The 13,995-nt window shown below is 33.4% G+C and overlaps 1 protein-coding gene across 1 annotated transcript; it reads left to right on the top strand.

Annotated features, from left to right (window-relative positions):
* The first annotated feature begins 1,321 nt into the window (after nucleotides 1–1,321).
* LOC130612668 (putative glycerophosphocholine phosphodiesterase GPCPD1 homolog 2) lies at nucleotides 1,322–10,527 on the top strand. The gene is made up of 16 exons (XM_057434020.1): nucleotides 1,322–1,339; nucleotides 1,433–1,531; nucleotides 2,063–2,092; nucleotides 2,183–2,293; nucleotides 3,885–4,026; nucleotides 5,336–5,456; nucleotides 6,072–6,126; nucleotides 6,515–6,607; nucleotides 7,012–7,083; nucleotides 7,242–7,266; nucleotides 7,534–7,583; nucleotides 8,296–8,364; nucleotides 8,992–9,116; nucleotides 9,204–9,336; nucleotides 9,476–9,648; nucleotides 9,996–10,527. Exons 2-16 carry the CDS (start codon nucleotides 1,442–1,444, stop codon nucleotides 10,036–10,038), a joined length of 1,332 nt encoding a protein of 443 aa, XP_057290003.1. The 5' UTR covers nucleotides 1,322–1,339; nucleotides 1,433–1,441; the 3' UTR covers nucleotides 10,039–10,527.
* Nucleotides 10,528–13,995: the final 3,468 nt, after the last annotated feature.

The following is a 13,995-nucleotide window of genomic DNA, read 5'->3' as shown; positions in this document are numbered from 1 at the left end:
GGCAAATTTCACAGGAACTTTCAAAAAATCCATAGAAAATTGGTTGTCACTGCTTGCAGCTTTCATCTTTGATTCACAGAAAAATGGCGAGCAGATTAATATGGATACAGTGACATTTTACAGTCTCTCTTCTATTTTTTCCGTTTCTTAACATTCATTAGCCTAAACTTGAGCTTAATCTTTTTTTACTTTTTGGAGAATTAATGTATAGAATTGAATTAGAACTGCCATAAATTACATAAATAAAACATAACTTAGAACACAAAATGCTTACAGTGTCGCTTAATGTGCGTTTCTCAAACCACTTCACTAAATTTGAATGTTGATAGGTAATGGTTATGTATTATCTTGCAGAATCATAAAACTGGCACTAATTTTTATTATATTACTACAGTATATTAAAAAAAAATACTGCAGAAGCATGGCCAGATAACACTTCTTGGAAGCAGACTTATTGAAGGTAAGAAAATGTATTATTTCATCACTGATTTATATACTCACACTTTTTTTTGTTAAATTAAGTTTATATATATCGCTCTTTGTCGTATTTGCAATTAAATGGACGTTTTTTTCATTGTAATGTATTTTTTATCTGTATAAGAACTTTCGATAATAAGATAAAATATTGCAACATGTGCTTTCTCTTTTCTCTCTCTTTTATTTTTGATTTTTACTTTCTTAAAATAGCTAAAAATAAGAAAATGCACAATTCAGGGTTTTTTTTATCTTCAAGTTACATGATTTTTTTTTTATTTATGTAAAATGTATTTTGTATTTATGTTATTTAAATTTGAATTGTTAATTAGAGTGTTTAAATTGTATATTTCTTTATCCACAACCAGTGACAGGATAAAGTGGCACAGCTCATATTTCTCATATTTTCAATTTTGTCACCTCTTCCCCATTGTCAATTATCAAGAATTTCCTGCAGCCACACCCTGCAGCCACATGAATGCTGAAAACGTTGATATCTGTTACTTTTTTTCTGGAAAAAGCTCCAGTTTTGCCATAAGTTATGTCATGAATTGTTGCAAATTATTGTTTTGATTGATCTGTTTTAACTTGTGTTGATAAAAGTAAACATTGACTTGCTTTGATAACAAACATATTTAGGATCCGGTTAAACAAACTGTCACCATGCTTAATAAATTATAATTGATTTTAAAAACACAATTTCGATTTCAACAACATGTTTTTAGTCAGAGTGTAAGTTAACAATGCACCTTTGTGTGTGTGTTTTTGTTTTAACAAACTCATCTTTTATGCACTTGTTTTGTGTAAACCTTGCTAGATGGAATAGTGGTGAAGCAACACACACACACTTACGTTATATCATAAGGTTTTAATATACATATTTGTCATGTTCTATATATACTATTACTATCAAATTAATAAATTTGGTGAAACTCTCAGTATGTTTTTTTTTTTTTAGTTGGGCAAAATGATTATTCACCTTAATTTTCATTCCAGTGAAGGGAATCCTGTTACATTGTATAATAATGCGTACCGAGCTGAAGACATATCTATTAAGGTAAGAATGGTGATGATAATAACTTTCAAAACAAGAAATTGTGGTTAACACTTTGTCAATCGAAACAAGCTTTATCATTAAAAATTGGCTGCCGAAAAATTTTTTCTTCCAAAATAACAATGTGAAAAATAATATTAATTAAAGGTTTAAAAACAAATGGATAAAGATACTCATCTGTTTTGATAATTTAATCTATATTATAATACCCGTATACATTTGTGTGTCTGTCACACAAAATGGTAGCTTAGTTGCGCAAGTACCGAGACGCACGAAATGCGGTGTAGAAAGGACGGGCGACCGACTAGTATGTATAAATAATGAAAAAAGAAAATTTAGACAGTTCAATTTCAGTTTTTTCAATGTTCAATTTCGGTCCTTGTGTTTCACATTTTGAAAGTCTGGAGTCCTGTGTTTAATTTTGAGTTGCATCTTTGTTTTTAAAAGAAATTTGAAATTTAAATTAAAAAGGATATATCATTTACATGATATTAGAAAGTTGCTGTTTTTATTTATATTCTTTATTGTCCATAGGTATCCAATGTTGGGTGTCATGTTATAAAAGTGAGTTTCATATTGAACTTCCTCAGCTGTGCTCTATTGTTATGATATCTGGAAAGATTTTTTTCTACCATTTACCTATTGTTTTTTTAGCGGTACAGTAAAGATGCTTATTCAGTTACAGATCAACCTACCGAAGGCATTTTTTTTCATGATGAGGAATTTGTTACTTATGAATTCACTGCAAATGATTTGCGTTCTGTGGTAAGTGCAGTTCCTTTAAAAGTTACATTCACCCTTCAAAGTTGTTTCTTCTAAATGGACTGCTACTCTATTTATTTTAACAACTTGTTAAAGTCCTAACCTTTCTCAGTTGTACCCTTTTAATAGATTGTAGAACTCTCTTCCACTGATCTGAATTCTTAGGTGGTACAACTTGATTTTAAAAGTTGAGCAGGGAAGGCTAAATCCTCCAGTGGGCTGTTTTAGTCATTTGTTCAACATATTATTTACTACTTAGCAAAAACATTTATGGGTAAGGGAAGCTGGGGGTGTTGTAGAGTCTAGACTTTTAACTGTTAATTGCAACTTTTCTATCCATGCTATCCTCTCTTCTTTATGTGATTATCTCATCCAGTGTCTTGGTACTTGAATTTCCATGTTCCCAGGTTTTTCTAACTTATAATGTATAATTTAAGAAACTGCGTTTCTTCACCCAGTTGTTGTTGCTTTTCGTAGCATTATCAATTATCATAATTATCCTCCAAGGCAAACTATCACGGCCTTGGTGTTGAAACAGTGGAAAATGCTGTGTTGTTCCATTTAACAAACATTTTCAGACTATTTATTGAAAATACTATCTCTTTTTGTTGTTCAGTACTATTAGACAACTTCTAATAAAAGAAAAATTAGGGGTAATGGCTTTTTAGGCTCCAAATACACAAAGCATTACTTTGATTAAGGATTAAAGACCCAATCTCCCGTTGCACTTCCGTCAGTTTAACAAGTGAGAGTAGTGTCAGCCTTTAATAAAACTGCAATTTCGTGCAATCTGTACATGCACACTCATGTGTAGATTAAAAATATAAACAGACCACTAAGTTCATTTAAAAAACGGAATACACTTTTAGACAGTTAGTTAAATATTTTTTTAAAAAAAGAAAAATATGGCTAAAGAATTAATTTCTGTGCCTTTCGCTTGTTGTGCTTTCAAAAAAGTATGAATTTCAATAATAGCTATTTTACCCCAGAAACGGTCCTGCATTTTAATTTACGAAAATGTGTGCATATATGTATATGTATATAAACACTGGCAAGTCGTACATTATGATAGGTACTGCTAGGCATCCCCACCAAACAACCACAACATATAAAAACACAACGCATCATGCTGAAAAATAACAATATGGCAAGAAATACATTACTGAATAAGCAATATTGTTTCGCCCTATCACATTAAAAATGTTGTTGTTTGTTTCATTATCATCCCGTCACTAAGAAAAAAGTTACTTTAAATAAGTTGTCATGTTGTTTTGAAAGAAAACACGATAATAAAGATGGCGGCACAAGCAGTGCACGTATTTTTTACGTTATAAAGCCTAAATCTATCCTGAGTTGTGTTAAGTGATATACAGGAATTTTTTCAAGCACAACTTTTTCTTTTTTATATCATTTGAAAATAGTGGGTTTGGGTAAATTTATTGAATTTTTAATTAATACCACACAGCAAATTTATAGCCTTTTTTCCTGCATGTAAAAAGGACATAGCCTTAAGTGTAATTAAAGAGTGCTTGATAAAATACCTGGCATGGGATGTTGTACTTAACCTGTTGGTGGCATGTTCTTTTGTTTGCAGTTTCCGGAACTTGAAATGTTTTTCCATGGCAAATGTATTGGACATGCTTTTATCACACCAAATCAGTTTGTCGAAAGCAGCGGATTGTTACGAACAGTCGTTACGAATCATGAGAGCAATAAATTGGTGGCTGACCTAATAGGTGATTGTAAAAAAAAAATTCTTGTATAAATTTTAGACGGGGTTACTTAACAGATCCACGAAATGTTACTTTTAGTTAATATGTGAATATAATGATAACTACAATTTGAGTTAAATAGAAGGACAGAGATCTTATTTCTCTTAACCCTATTTGGTATGGGCTTTTTTGACCCTTGTAAGTGTGGGGGGAGGGCCATAAAGTGCCCGCGGGCTGTAACTTTTGTATCTGTTTGGTTTTGAGTGACGAAACTTGGCACAAAGAAGCATCAATATGTTTTGACTTCATTAATGACAAAATATTTTGGTTGACATGTCATCACAGGAAGTGATGACGTCATAATGAGACAATGGTTGGTTAAAATATGTCTTTTTTGGAAATTATCGTTTTTTTATCTTTTTTAAAAATATTTGCAGTACTAGTCATTAAAAAACCTAATATAAGAATGTAAGTCATTATTAGAAAATTTACAGGTGTTACCAAAGAATTTCTCTAGGGAGAAAATGGAAATCGATATTAGAGAACCTTTTCATGGAATAAAACTTGGTATATCAATGCGCATTCATGTCAGTAAGTACTCAAACAAGGCAAATTGGATTGACATGTGACAAAATGACCTATGACGTCACCATATGACGATATATATAAAAAATAGGAGAATAGAAATATTCCGGTCTGTAAATTACCAATATTCCGGTCTGCAAATTACACAGTGTGTATGTCAATATTGTATGATGACTTTATGTCAGTATCACATGCATAATCACATATTCAAACAATTGGTTAGTTTATAAAACATTTATTTTTAGCACTACAGCAAAAGTTGATATGACCACCTTTCAATAAAGGACAAATTGATATTGACAGGACAATTTTTGTAAAAAAAAATTTGATTGTCCGAAAGACCTATAAAAGTTAGAAAAAGTCCTAAAATTTCAAGGAAATTCATCCAGTAATTACAGAATAATGGGACTTTGAAAATTTATGCCCCCCCATACCAAATAGGGTTAAAACTGAAGTGTGAACTTTATTTAACACGATACATACCACCAATGATAGTTTATGCTAGCTGGTTGTCCCACATTGCCTTATACAGACGTAGTCTTGCTTTTAATATTACAGTCAAGAATACTGGCATTTACAGTCAGCTTATCGAATGTGTTAACGAATGTGTTAACACTTACAAAATACGTGAGGACAAGTGATACTTTCCAATAAGTAGTATATATTTAAAGTAAAACTATTTCAGTACTCAATTCAACGTACAGAGCTCATATATATATCATTACACAAGATATGTTTTTCGTTTTAGTTCATTATGTCGTTATAACGCCATGGCAAAATGAACCATTATCAACTGGACCTAAGCAGTTCGAGACTGATGATACATTCTTGTACATAGGACACAGAGGTTGTGGTAAAACTTTAACTCGGTAAGTTATCTCTATTATAATAGCCGTATTTTGTCTGTGTCTGCGCGGAAAAAAATCGTGCTACGGAAACACGAATATCAAATGCGATATATTTTATCCGCTTTGTTGCGACGGGTAAATATAAAGGACGGGCGAACCCGTGGATTTTTCCACAGGCAACGACTAGTCTCTATAATAATAGCCGTCGTCTGTTTGTCTCTGCACGGACCCCCCACTGAGTTAGAAAATGATGTTACGGAAACACGAATATCAAATGCGATATATTTTTATCCACTTTGTTTCGACGGGTAAATATAAAGGACGGGCGAACCCGTTGATTTTTCCACGGAAAAAGACTAGTTTCTTTAATATTAGCCGTTGCCTGTCTGTCAGTTATGGAGACACGAAATACGATATATAAAATACAGGCGGGTTACGCACGCAATGCAATAAAAAAGGACCTGCGATTCCGTGGATTTTTTCACTGCCACCCACTAGTTCATACGAAATGTGACCAGATTAACTTACTCTTATTTAGTACACTTCTACTATACACGTTGTTTCGATGAGAGCAGGATTTTTAGGTCTGAAATAATGAACTTAAGTGTAAATTGCTATAAAGTCTTATTTTTTTAGGGATAATCCAGTTTTGGAGAATACAGTGAAATCATTTGAAGCTGCACATAAAAATGTAACTTCCACATTTTTTATTTTTTTTAGTCATCTTAGTTTTGCATGTTATTCTTTTGTAATGTAGGGTGATACCACCCTTGTTCTTTGTGAATTAAATTTGGCGAATCAAAAAAAGTTTTCTAAATTTAACGTGGATTTTTGTGTTATTCGTCAAATGTTTTTCCACGTCAAACTTAATTCGCCTAAGATACGTTTACGATACGATACGTTAAATAAATTACCACCCATCCAAGCATTGCCACCCATCCAAGCATTGCCACCCATCCAAGCATTGCCACCCATCCAAGCATTTCCACCCATCCAAGGATTGTCACCCATCCAAGCTTTGTCATTGCAATCTCATTTTTTGACTTGTTTACTTTGTAAAATGTATATTTATTTTTCAGGGTGCTGCATTTGTGGAATTTGATATTCAAATGACGGAAGATCGTATACCGGTGGTTTTTCATGATTTCCACGCTTCAATTTTTTCAGAACAGGTACATATTTTCTTCCTCATTTTTTAAAAGACGTATGCTTGTAGAAAATGAAAACAGCCAACGTTTTTTGACTTAATACGAGTGGTTGTTGTAACATAAAATGAATGTACATGTTGAATGTACGTGAGCTTTGTTACTGCACTTACACTTTTGGTCTGTTACGATTTATTACGTCTTTTACAATACGAACTTCTTACTTCTGTTACGATAACAAGCATCTCATTTACGTTTTTTACGATAACGAGCATCTTACTTACGTCTGTTACGATTACGACTATCTCACTTACGTTTTTTACGATAACGAACACCTCACACGATTAACAGCATCACACGTCTGTTACCGTAAATGACTTGCAACTAACGTCTGTTACCGTAAATGACTTGCAACTTACGTCTCTTTTTAGCATAGCGGAAGTAGTGATGCTGGTCAAATAGATGTGAAAAATCTCACTGTTTCAGAATTGCAAAAATTAAAGGTGTGTTTGTTATGTCATATTTTTTCTCAGTTCCTTCTGTAGGTAAGAAAAGAAAAGTTGCAGTGAGATCAGATAGCCAAAAAACTTTTTGCCGATTTTTGCTGTATTGTGAACGATTATTTTTTTTCTCGTATTATATATTACTTTTGTCCTTTTAGATGGATTTTGCACGTCATGGAGCAGGTAGAGTACATAGCTAGGCTGGATTTTTATTCCAACAATTTTTTTGCCAAAACAAAAATATAATACGGAAATTTGATTGGTTGTTCTTCTAATTTAATTTTTTTCGTAAATTTTGCTTTTATGTCCACAATCTGAAATTTGTTACAATGAAAATTCAGCTTTATTTTTCTGTTGAAACAGCATGTCAAACACTGCATATCTTCGTCTAAGACAGTACAGCTTGACATAAAATACTGTCATTATTTTAACATTTAACATTTGATTTAGGTTCATGTTACAGTGGCCAGTATGCTGATTTGTTTCCCACACTGGCTGATGTAAGTTGGACGAGAATTGAATAAGTTTTTTTTATTTGATACTTATAGTAATTATTTCAGCTTTGTGCTTTATTTTAACCTTGTTCTATAAGTCAATACTTTTTATCCCGTTAGACGACGACGGATCACGTAGAAATTCGAACAAAAACAGCCCACAGCCTGAACTAGCTTGTTATAAAAAGTGCTCCCCATTTTTTAGAAAAATAATGAATTGGACTACCCAATGGTACCAAACATGCTTTTTTTTTTAAACCAAAAAAGAGGTCTTTAAAAACGTAAAGGACATTGATGTTAACACAAAATTAACTCTGTAAATCTGCCGATAGTGCAGAAAACGATTGATTGAATGGATGGATAAATGAATGATTTAATAAAGGAAAGAAATCTCGCCATGTTTGACATTTGCTTTGCAACTTTTTTATAAAGAGCTTTTTTTTTCTTTTTTTTAGCTTGCAAAATTTAAGTTAAAATTGAGTTTCTTGGTTATACTGCTCCTGCGATTCACAGCTGTAATAGTGGGTCACACCTATTAAAATAGGCTACGTTACTTATGTTTTATATTTCATTCTCGTGTGTCTCGCCACACACGTCAAAGTTTTGTGAAAAACTTCATAAATTGAACGAAGCAAGTAAACAGAGGTAATCCGATACTGTTTATAAAACCTTTTGTCGTATTTTTATTTTGTTTTTATATTTTTATGTATATTTTCAGGTTCTGAAAGAACTGCCCCTTTCTCTTGGATTTATGATCGAGGTGAAGTATCCTTATCAAGATCTACAGGTAAATGAATAAATTTAATGAAATCATATTTATAAATCATATATATATATATATATAAACTTTCGCGTATCAAAAAAAAAACTGGTTTAAATTTTCTTTAAAATAAAATAATTTTCGCGTAAAAAAAAACTTTTGCGTTTTGCTGTTTTAAATTTTACAAAGGCAAAAACCTTGGCGAAAAAGGGCCAAAAAACGCGGAGATTCCTTCCCTTAAAGTTTTTAATGTTGAACTAAAGGCTATTTTCCATTCACGTCTTGTAAACCTTTGTAAGTAAGCATGCTCAGAAGCATGCTCAAAATTTCCTTGAAGTGGAAAACAGCCTTTAATTTTATGATTTCCGGGACTCAATTTCGCAAGGTTGCCCGAATTTTTAAAAAACAAGTCCTGCAAATATTTTTTTGAGACGCAGTTGGCAAAAATAAACAAAAATAGCAGCAAAATGGATGCAAAAATTCATTCTGTCATGTGGTGCGCACTAAGCGTAACATATTCACATCTTCGAATGCATATTAAAAATAAAAAAAAAAGCACTCTGTTGCTTTCAATTCGTTTTTTTATAAACCAGCTCTTTATGTTTCAACAATACATATTAGTATCGTTTTGGATGCATAATGTTGTTTTTGTAGACAGGAAAGTGGGAGCTGGATCATTATTTTGACAGAAATGTGATTGTGGATGCTGTTCTCAATGTTGTGATGACAGAAGAGCGACCCATCATGTTCTGTTCGTTCGATGCTGATATATGTCTAATGTAGGATTAAATTATGTTCAGTTTGAGTGTCTACTTTCATGACTTGGATGGCATTGTTTCCCATACACGAGAAGTTGTCTGTTTTAGGTTGGCGTACAAACAAACAAAATATCCAGTTGTTTTCATCACCAGTGGTGAAAATGACAGCTATCAGTACATGGATATTCGAAACAGAACAAGAATGATTGCTGTTAATTTTGCTATGGCCCACAACTTCATGGTAGGAAAATATTTGTAATGTTATTGCTCCGGTTACAGCTTTTCAATTACTTGGTTAAACATTTTCCCAATTCGATGTTTTCGTATGCACAGGAGGCGACTTTTTCTTCTATGTATTTACATATTTTGTTATTGTTTAGGGTATATCTATCTACAGCAATCCGTTGGTTGGCAAAGACGAAGAATTTCGCCATGTTGTGAACACCATGAAGAAAGTAAATAAACGTCTCTATACCTGGGGAAGTGAAAATTCCCACCCCGATTTTGTAGATTTTCAAAGAAGCATTAAAGTGTCTGGAGTGATCTCAGATGAGTGAGTGAAATTAATTTGCATTTTTTTAAAATGTATACCTAGGATATTTGTGCTGAATGCCATATACCGCAAAATCAGGATCCCTCGACACCCCTTATTGTCCTTTGCGGTAGTGCACTTGGGGACATGCAACTTGGGGCTTTTTTTTTACTTAACTGCTGTGTGATGCCATATTGTGTATTGACGGCAAGTAGTCGGTAGTAATAATCCTGTAAAATCTTAACGTGAGCAAAAAAGAGAGGAGGAGGTAAAATAAATGTTGAATGCTTGAGCAAACTTAATTTTTGTGTACTTCTCTTTCTGTACGCAATATATTTGTCTGAATAACCAAGTCTTGTTTATTTTAGTTTGGGAGACCTAAACATTCAAAAAGATGTTAAGAATAGTTAAAGAATTGATATTCAGGTTTAATGGCTTGAATTTAACCAAGCTGTTGCAAATATTGTAAATATGCTCACCGGAAGTGAGCTTTTTTAACGAATGTATGTATGAGTTTATGATAGATATTTTTAGCTACTTTTAAAGAAGGACTTTTCTCAAAAAAAAAAACTGCAATTTGCGATTTTTGGCCTCGGGAATAGTTTTATCCACGCCAAATTTAATATCACGAAAATTTTTTGAAACAGTCATTGCGGTTTTAATTTCGCGATTTTTTCGCCTAGGTATATATTTATTTACTAATTTAGGGATTTTTGAAAAAATTAAAAAAAGTTGTGTATTAATTTATTTTACGCATGCATAGCATCGATAAATTTGGGTATATAGATGCTGTTGTGACGGTGATACAAACATGGCCCTGGATGAGCCTCGTCACGTGACCTTTAAATGTACAGTTTTTTTGAGTGTAATATTTAATAAGATTTGTCTCAATGAACCAAAGCGAGTTCGTTTTTATTTCTCTCATACGCAGCGCAGATAAACTGCTTGCACATTGCTCTTGATTGTTTTCCACATGTATAAATATACAATCGTGTTATTTAGGGTCTGTTTTTGCAAAACTTGCAACTAGGGAAAATTTGGAAATTGGTAAATGATTTGCCCACCTAAATATAACACTTCGTTGGTTGACTACATAATCTTCAAATGGTTATGTAATTCTAAATGCCTGGCTGAAGGTAGCTAGACAGAAATTAAACTTTATATTAATATTTTTCATATTTTTTATTTATTTTGGATGAACTTTAGAATTCTCCTTTTTTGTAAGTTCACACCTGTGTCTGCAGCTTTTATATGGCGACCAAATCGGTTATCTGGAAAAGACTAAATTTTGTAACTCAGAAAGTATGATGATACTATGTACGGCAGCACTATTTTGACCTGTAAAGCACCAAATACCTAAGAAATTGTCTTAAGTCTAGTTGATGACGAGTTCGAGGGTGCTTGGTTAAGACAACTTTCTGACTGCGTGTGGAACACCACATTTAATATTAAGAACTGTCATATATTGTCCTAGGAGGCTCTAAAGTATCATCTAGCTATTGCAAAGAATTAAACATCGACGGAGGGGCAAGGAAGCTGTCTAGAAATGCGAAAATGGTTGCTATAACCGTTGTTATGCAATAAAAACCTAAATATGTCATAAGCGCTGCAATTTGAGAAAACGTGCAAATTAGTGTTCTATGACTAACACTACTTTTCATAAACTAAATAACTGTTCGTTTCGATAATCCGGATTCGCCTGGGAGTGAGTACCCACATCCTGCCTACACTGTACAATAGTGTAACCCAAAATGGAAACAGTGGTTCCGTAGAACGCACGAGTTCAAGTCCGATCGATGAAATATTTTTATTTTTTTATTTTCGACTTTTACCACAGCCATGAAAATAACCCCAAAATGAGAAAACCGGGAAAATTTTGTTCATATTATGCCTAAATAGTGCAAAAAATATCTTCAGCGGAAACCGGCCTTTAGTTACTTTCAAAACGCCAGAAAAGTCAGGAATATCTGAAATTTCCCTCGGAACAACCAACCAAGAGCCTATACTCATTAGGAAAACTGGTAAGCTGGACAACACTTCCATCAATCGAATTCTTGTTTAGTTGTTAGGCTGGAAAGTCTCCACAGTTTTCGCCTGAAAAATCCCCTCGTGGCACCCTAGTTTAAAAAAATGGAAATGATGAAGCTTAAAAATTTGGACTATCGCTCGGACTACACTCGCTACAACAACTGATTACTGAGCCAACAAGAAAATCGAAAACACTAATTGATCACATAAGCTGTAATATACCACAAAAATTGATTCATCAAGATGTTATATATACCCATGAAATAAGTGATCATGACATGCCGTACGTTATCTTGAACATCAAAAAGCAGCGGTACGAAACCAGATATAAATGGCAGAGGAACGAGAAGGCTTTCAATCTTGATAAGTACAAAGCAGACTTTCGAAATCTCCCATTGAATCTTGTCTTCAGTTTTGATGATCCTGCTGACCAGATAAGTGTTTTGAATAAGCTAGTGTGTGACTGTATCAATGATCATGCCCCGCTTAGAAAAATTAAATTGATGCGTCCTCCATCACCTTGGATGAATGACCCGAAAATAAGCTCGTTACAAAATCACACAGAGATATTACGAATGAAATCCAAATTGAGTCAACTAGTAAGCGATCGAGAAAGCTACAATGAATCAAAGTCAAAGTTGAAACGAACCATCAAAGAAACAAGACAGACGTTTCTAAGAAAAGCACTTTCTTTAAAGCAACCAAAGGAAGTGTGGAGGACAGTTAATCAAATTCTTAAACAACAACACAAACGAATTAGACACAGCCCAACTGATATCAACCAGTACTTTTGTACTTTGGCGAGTGAACTGACCAACAAAGAAAACATTAACACCGTTAATGCCGAATTCATAGAAAACCTACCAATCAATAACAGTGAAAACTCTTTCAAAATACAACACACTAATTACAACGAAGTTAGAAATATTTTACTGAGTTTAAAGAATGATTGCTCTACTGGTTTTGATAGTATTCCAGTAAAATATCTGAAACCAGTTGTTGATTTCGTCACTTCGCCACTTGTACATATAATTAACACAAGTATTGATAAAACAGTTTTTCCAGGTGCGTGGAAAGTGGCGAGAATTTGTCCTGTTCCAAAAATCGAAAACCCTACTCAAATTGCAGATTATAGACCAATTTCCGTGTTACCAGTTTTGTCTAAGGTATACGAACGTGTCATATTACAACAGCTTTGTGACTATATAGATAAACAGTCTTTAATGAATGAAACACAATCGGGTTACCGGAAGGGACACTCGACAACAACGATATTATTGAAACTAAGAGATGATATTCAAAAAGCTATGAATAAAAGCGAGGTAACCCTGGCTGTTTTAATTGACTACTCGAAAGCATTTGACACTGTACATTATGAAACTTTACTTCTCAAGTTACACCAAATGAATTTCACAAAAGAAAGCTTATTGATAATCCATGACTATCTTTCCGAACGAAAGCAGTTTGTTCAAGTGGATGATAAAACATCAAACACGCAACCTATCCATTTTGGGGTACCTCAAGGAAGCATTCTGGGCCCAGTATTATTTAACTTGTATGTCATGGATCTGTCTCAGAATGTGTCATCTAACACAACACAGTATGCTGATGACACTGTATTATACCAACACTGCAAAATGAAAAATTTGAAAACATGTGCAAAAACACTTGAGGACGATCTGAATAGTTTATCTGGTTGGTCAACCAATCAGAACCTTCTATTTAATGATGGCAAAACGAAACAAATGTTATTCTCAACAAACAAAATGAGTTCCTATCATCATCTTGAAACAACCAACGACTGTAACATTATTTACAATGGTTGCTCAATCGAACGTAACTCAATCTCAAAAATACTGGGAATACATTTTGACGAAAATCTGAATTGGAAAAATCATATTACCAAAGTTACACAATCTTCCTATGCAGTAATTCGAGCACTTAAACAATGGAAACGATTTACTCCGTATCATGTGAGAAAGAACCTCGCTGAAACACTCATTCTATCCAAACTTAATTATAGTAATGTAGTATTTGGCCAATTACCAAAGTACCTATTAAATAGACTTCAGAGAGTGCAGAACACAGCAGCATCTTATGTTCTTGGAAGATATGTGAAAACAACAGACGTTATCGATCTTGGGTGGTTGCCAGTTAGAGAAAACATTGATTTCGCGACTGTTAAACTGGTACATAAAGCTTTACACACTGATACATGGCCAGACTATCTTCCATTACATATGAACACATTTAATCCACGTTTGGGTAATGAAATGACATTACAACATGGTGAAGCAAAAACGTTTTCTGAACAAGCTAACATATATAATGACCTACCAC

The sequence above is a fragment of the Hydractinia symbiolongicarpus genome, chromosome 10 (assembly GCF_029227915.1).
Source record: "Hydractinia symbiolongicarpus strain clone_291-10 chromosome 10, HSymV2.1, whole genome shotgun sequence".
Lineage (NCBI taxonomy): Eukaryota > Metazoa > Cnidaria > Hydrozoa > Anthoathecata > Hydractiniidae > Hydractinia > Hydractinia symbiolongicarpus.
Note: the sequence above shows the minus strand (reverse complement) of the source record. Positions and strands in the feature narration are given on the sequence as shown.